The sequence below is a fragment of the Neltuma alba genome, unplaced genomic scaffold (assembly GCF_004799145.2).
Source record: "Neltuma alba isolate B1F8T4 unplaced genomic scaffold, ASM479914v2 tig00012508_pilon, whole genome shotgun sequence".
Taxonomy (NCBI): Eukaryota; Viridiplantae; Streptophyta; class Magnoliopsida; order Fabales; family Fabaceae; genus Neltuma; species Neltuma alba.
In genome coordinates this window covers 590560-597140 of record NW_021636976.1, presented here as the reverse complement: position 1 = coordinate 597140, position 6581 = coordinate 590560, and the positions used below count along the sequence as shown (strand labels likewise).

Below are 6581 nucleotides of genomic sequence, written 5' to 3'. Positions count from 1 at the left end.
TTAAAACTGTCGAGAGCATAGAAATCCCTTCTTGAACTCTATGTCAAGTAAGCATTTACCGCTATCGACCGCTTCAAAGCAAACCAAGGCCTTGTTCAGCTTTTTTGCACTATAGAACACACCTGAACACTGACATTTACCTGGTTTTGGTACAGACCATCGATCTGGAACATAAAAATACCGAATAAAATCGGTCAAGTGTTTCTGTTGTCGCATTTCTTCCGCGTTCATTATTTTTCTAGCTGAAGATCCGGCATCTAGAAAATTATCATGGAAGTGGTCACGGGCAAGGTCAAAGAAACTTGAATGCTCACGGAGAACAGGATGCACAACACTACGATGTAATTCCTGCAACACAAAAAGTGGAAGCTGGTTTTCGAGCAGAAGCATGTCTCGCTGGATGCCCAAAAGACGCCACGTTGGATTCGACGCATCATCATCCCGGTACTGATGCCCGAGGAAGAGCTCCATGATAGAGACAGGGTCATAGAATACCATGTCTACGAAGGAATTATCCTCGTTATTGTCGAACTTACGAAATTCATCATCCTCATTCTGTAAATGACAAAATCTGCGTATGTCTTGTTCTTTGTTGATAAGGAAGGCTCTGTAGCGATGCAAAGCCTGTTCGTTGCGTCCCAGACGATGATTGAACTTGTTGAAGTAATGGTCTCGTTTGTGAGCTTCCATGCATGGGGATGCTGCACGTACCGGCCCTCCTGCAGCTTTCACAACTCCTATTGTAATCCGAATATGGATTCTTGGCATCATTCTGATTAGAGGCCATTTTCACACGCAGCAGCTGATCATTACAGAGCACATGCCATCCACTGTAATCAGTATTATACCAATCCAAGTGACTGGAATACGTTGGTTCATAATAGACAACAAAATTACAGAAGATTATATGGCTCATAGAGCACGTAGGGTATGTTAAACCAATGCGAATAATTGAAAAGGGAAGACGATCGAACGTGATGAGATAATGTATTTAAATGCAAAACTCAGACTGTGATGATCCCTTTCGGCAAGAGGGAAATATGTTCAACCCCATTATATACTGATGCTCATAAGCATCCTACCAAACAAGGGGTGGCAAAATAACAAAGAGTGAATGAATGAATGAAGGGAAAAAATAGAGAAAACGTAGTTGCATACTCCTAAGAAATAAACCCCGTCAACGTTGTCGGCGAATATATATCTTCCGCGACGACTAATGATTAAGGGCAGTGAAATATTGAATCTGTCAGAAAAAACAAAACTCGTAGAAATTTCAAAACGTGAGACAATTCTGCATGCATTCAAGAAGAGAATACATGCAATCCAAAACAAAGGCTCCTATAACTCTCACTCCGCAGCAAGTGGCCAATATGCACGAAACAATGTAACACTAATACGCACAAACTATCTATGCAGTTTTGGCCTATTCAGTTATCTCAAGCGGCCAAGTTGCTTCTACATTCATATTGTACTCTCTCCTAGCTAGCAAGGGATCTTACCAGGTTTGATTTTCTCGGAGATATATACAGTTGAATTTAATTGTTCCGTTATTTGATTGACACTGACCATTATATTCAGCTCGTTTTGTTTCAAACTGAGCTAGAATATCTCGTCCCATATGCATCATCATTCTAATGAATTCGAGTTATGAGGATTGATAATAGTAGTTCAATTTACTGGAAATCGAAGTGTATAATGGTATACGTATGTGTATATTGCATATATATATATATATATATATAGATATATGTCTCTAAATATTAAAGTTAGATACAAAACTCAAGGTTCCACGCTATATGCTTATGCCAACCGCGCATCAGATTCGCAAATGCGGTTCATGGAATATTAAACCATTTCATCTTGAGTTCTTGATATGCAGCTTTTCTTACAACCTAAGATCTTTCAATTTAAGACTTGTGCTCTTCAGCTATCACCTTTTTTTGGTTTTGCTTCACATACATTATTCAAAGTAAATAATTGACATAAAATTTTTGTTATAATATTTATATATCTATTATATGATGTCATTAGATTAAATTTAAATATTATTGGACCCAGTTAGAGATACAATTTTTTTAATAATCCATAAAGTCGTCTTTCAAACTTATCTAAAAAATAAAATACAAGTCCCGCCCCTTCAATTTAACCCAAAAAAATAACATATTGGTTAGTTAGGAGCACGTTTGGATTCTTGGTTGTGCGTTCAGGTATTAAATTTCTGCCTCTACATTCAAAAAGTGATTAACATACTTTTATTATTTTGCCATTAATTAGGTCAAGCATAACTTCAAATTCTTCAATAAAAAATTGAAAAATCAAAACACATAATAATGCTTTAATTAGTTGCCAACTGGTACCCTGTTAATTAAATACCGAACAGGTAATAACTAAGCAACCTAGCTAAATTTCTATTTATAACGATTTTAAGTTACAACAGCCCGTCGTCTCATCTACAAAACCAAACTTGAAGGTAATTTAGGTGGCTCCCAACTGACAATAGATATAAATTACTCGTTGCATGAATTAAAACCGTAATCAAACCCATTTCGGAAGATAATAACTCTCCTGATCTTCTCCGGCGGGTCCCAGAACAAGGATGCCTCGGAGATTTCAGCAGAACATAGGCCTGTTAATACTGTCGGCGGTGCTGTTGTGGTCGGCATCATCAAAATCAAACGGAGTCGATGGATTCTTAATGTTGGCGAAGACGCGCGTCAAAGTGTTCAACTATTTAGAGCACCACCAGGATCTGATCCTTCATTGCAGATCAGAAGACGACGACCTGCAACCTCATCGGATTGGTTATGGCGAGCACTTCGAGTGGTCGTTCCGTGTGAATTTCTTTGGGAGGACTCAGTACTATTGTAGCTTCCAATGGCCTGGTGCTGCTCTTAAATGGTTCGACATATACATTGGATGGAGAGACGATAAGCTATGTGATACATGCTTGTGGGGAATTTGGGAAGATCGACCTTGCATGCTTAATACTACTGATTATCTTGGCCATTGCTTTGAATACAATCGATCCTGATTGATATAGTATTTATCACATTAATTACTGCTTCTTAATCTGTGTTGTTTTAATCTTTTTTTGCATTTATTCGACTTGATTGATTATTCTTACATTTAGGCCATTGTAAAACAAGAATTCTATTTGCTTCTGATTTATCGGTCACTTCCCTACAAATTTTCCAAAGGGTAAATTAACTTCATAGAAAAACAAACAAACAATATTTACTAATGGGGTTGTGTCTATCAGAAAATAGATTAGTCCCTTATAATAGAACGAATTAATATTTGAATTTTGTTTAGAGATGTACCTACAGTTAATGTTAACAAGATTAATAAAAAGATCCCTGCGCCTGGCCAAAAAAAAAAAACAAACAAGTTTCTCCTAAATAAATTCAGGGTGTTCATATCCATCATGCACATATGTATATGTAGGAGAGTGTTAAGAAATTCTTGTTACTACGTACGCTATCCGAGTATGCTTTTTTATTAAAAAAAATGATTATATAATTCAGTATCCCTTCAACAAACGAATACTAATGAATGCATTAAATTCAAAACAGAGCGTTATTTGGTGTATTTACATGTTTCAGTTAGAGTGAGTATATAAATAATTCACCGGGTCAGTTCTTGATTAAGTCGTACAATTACTTCTGTTAAAATGCTTACCGTAAAGCCGTTATCAAAGTTTGGAGAATGAAATATGAGAAAATATTCTGAAGGAGTAAGACAATGCGTTTCTGTTGTATCTATCAAAAACCAACATCCAGTTGATTCTAAAAAAATTGTAATAATTTGAAAGAATTTTTAATATTTTTTTCAATTTATATCGAATTAATTCTCCTCTCTTCTCATTCATTCTAAGACCATATATGTGATAAGAGAAAGCAAAACTTAAATCTAAACTAACAAAACAAAAATACTTTTTTTCTTCTCATTTAAATTCTTTGCAAGTCGTAACTCCAATTGAAACCTCAACTACTTTATTTAGTTGAGTAACTTATCGCTTTAATTTCACCGCTCACAATAAGTATTCGAGTTTTGGCTATTCTTATATTCTTATATTATTCCTAAACAGCACATCACAAGAATTACCAAATCTTTGGATCCAAAATCAAGAACACAAAACATGAAGGCAGGAATTCTTGAAGTCCTTCTGGTCTATGCTAAAGACATCAAGCGTACCAACTTTATTGGTACACACGATATTTCTGTGTAAAAAAAAAAAGTTGATATATATTAATTTCTTTCTCTATTTTTCTTTCAAGTTTCAATATCTGGGAGAATTCCACAAAAAAAAAATTTGATATTACTAGATTTCAAATCAGGTTTTGTTTCAAGACTTCAATAGATTTTGAAACAATGAACTTGCAAATAGCAAAACATTTTTTATTTGAGATGTCAAAATTTTTTTTTTTTTATGGGGATTCTCTCGTATGTCTGATTACAGTCTAGGACTGAACAAAACAAAATGTTTTTGAACTTGCTGTCAGGAAAGCCATCCTATTATGTGATTCTTGAATGGGGAACTCAATCTCAAAGAAGCAAAATATCATCAGGTCTAGTTACTTTTTTCTTCTTGTACGTTCAGCCGCATGTTTTTTAATTTAATGGGAAATCTTTAGATAAAACTATATTAGTTTATTCAACGGAGTTTGAAGTTAATTGCAACGTTATACCTTATGAAGAATGCGACTGCTCATACTTCATTGTATATTTTATACATGAACTAGCTTTTACTCCCCTGTGCAGCAATTATAAACAATAATTTCCATTACAATGTACAACCCAGTGAAAACTAGCCATATGATCAGATACATCTTAACTAATTACAACTGATGTCTATGTTTTAAAATATCTTTAATTTTTGCAAATAACATTTATTGTAGTTCTCTTTGAGTAACCATCTTTATCATCAATGGCAATCTTTAAACCATCCATGCTTTTTACTTTGGATAACTACTAAATTTTATTACTTTTGTTAATATAAAATAAATAATAAATGGGTTGTGAAAAATAATATGCAGGAAAAGATGAGAAGACTTGGTGGAATGAGAAATTCACATTTGAATTCTCATCATTTGACGATAGTAAGAAGTTAAGCCACCTCAAGTGCACAATCATGGACACAGAAATATTTACAAATGGAGGATTTGTGGGTGAATCCAGGTAATATATTTCTCTTTTTTGTTCTCCTTCATCAGCTTTCAGCGAATTCCCACATGAAAGATAATAGTAGAAAAAAATTAAATAATCTTTGACAATACACAGGATCCACTTAATTAAATCCACCTTCTGTGATTTCCACACATTTTACTTTCCGTAAAGTTAAATCATAGTGCATAATTTTCACTTTTTTAAAAGCAGAATTTACATAGGAAGAATAATCTCAGAAGGGACAGAAAAAGGATATATAGAAATAAAACCAGCTCCATACAATGTGGTGCTTGAAGATGGCTCCTACAGAGGACAGATAAAAATCGGATTCAAACTTTTCGTAAATGTAAGGCTTTCTTCTTCTTGATTGAAATCCACTTTTTATACTTTTGCTATTGAAATTAAGTGTGCGTGTGAAATGGCAAACTTATATAATTAGAGTTTCCTGCAGAAAGAAAAGCATGAGATTATTGAAGCAGCTGGAGAATCAAATGATATAGAGAAAGAAAGAGGTGGTTCAATCTTTAGATCCATTTTGAAGTTGTGGAGAATATCATGGTACAAAATCCTCTTTTTATACAACAATATAACAAGATTACCAAAGACAAAGATTATAAGAGAAATTAGGATTGCCGTGTTGTGACAAAACATTAACTATATTTATGCGATCTCGCTTTTTCTTCTTTTTTTATCTCCTTTTTTCCTTGTCCCATTGTAAATGCAGAAAAAGAATATCCTGTCTCAATCCAATTGATATACTTTTAAAGTATTGATACTAAGTATTGACAAATATATTTTTCAAAAAATTATACTAAATTTCGTCCTTTCACCGAGGGAGAGAAATATAATTATAAGCTTCTAGAGACCTAAGATATTTGTTTTAATGAAAATGCCAAAAAAAAAAAGGCCTCGGATTGGTGGAAAGTGTACTTCGTCTTCTTCTTCTTTTTTTTTGCCTGGGACTGAAATGTAGTATACTATTTGAAAATTATTTTGACTTTCAATCTTCAACTACCGACCATATATTCTTTGGAACCATCAAACTATACATTTGAGAGAAATGGTGGGCACGTTTTTCTGCATATGTTCCTGATTTTTTATGTCTCTAAAATGCAAAATCTCTCTTGAAATAAATAATCAAGTTAATTGAAATTAATGGTTAAATTAGGGACTTCCATTCTTTTTGGTATGACAAGTTGCAAAAAAAAAAAAATACATACACTAAATAGTAGTTAATCTGATGTTAATATGATATTAGTAATAATATGTGCGCCTCATGAACCCACAGGGAAGAATATTGTTAATATTATTATCAAATTTAATTTAATATTTGTTCACATGGATGCTTTCCTGGCTAACATCCGACAAGACCAGCCAACCACATGTATTAAATTTCAAACCATCAAAATAAAAAT

The 6581-nt window shown here is 33.7% G+C and overlaps 2 protein-coding genes across 2 annotated transcripts; one reads left to right on the top strand and one right to left on the bottom strand.

Annotated features, from left to right (window-relative positions):
* LOC114727843 (uncharacterized) lies at window positions 1–771 on the bottom strand. The gene has a single exon (XM_028914612.1). It carries the CDS (start codon window positions 769–771, stop codon window positions 1–3), a length of 771 nt encoding a protein of 256 aa, XP_028770445.1.
* Window positions 772–2596: 1825 nt separating this feature from the next.
* Window positions 2597–3031, top strand: LOC114727842 (S-protein homolog 29-like). The gene has a single exon (XM_028914611.1). It carries the CDS (start codon window positions 2597–2599, stop codon window positions 3029–3031), a length of 435 nt encoding a protein of 144 aa, XP_028770444.1.
* Window positions 3032–6581: the final 3550 nt, after the last annotated feature.

Coding starts and splice junctions, on each gene's coding strand:
- LOC114727842 (XM_028914611.1), top strand. CDS start 2,597: ATGCCTCGGAGATTTCAGCAGAACATAGGCCTGTTAATACTGTCGGCG.
- LOC114727843 (XM_028914612.1), bottom strand. CDS start 771: ATGATGCCAAGAATCCATATTCGGATTACAATAGGAGTTGTGAAAGCT.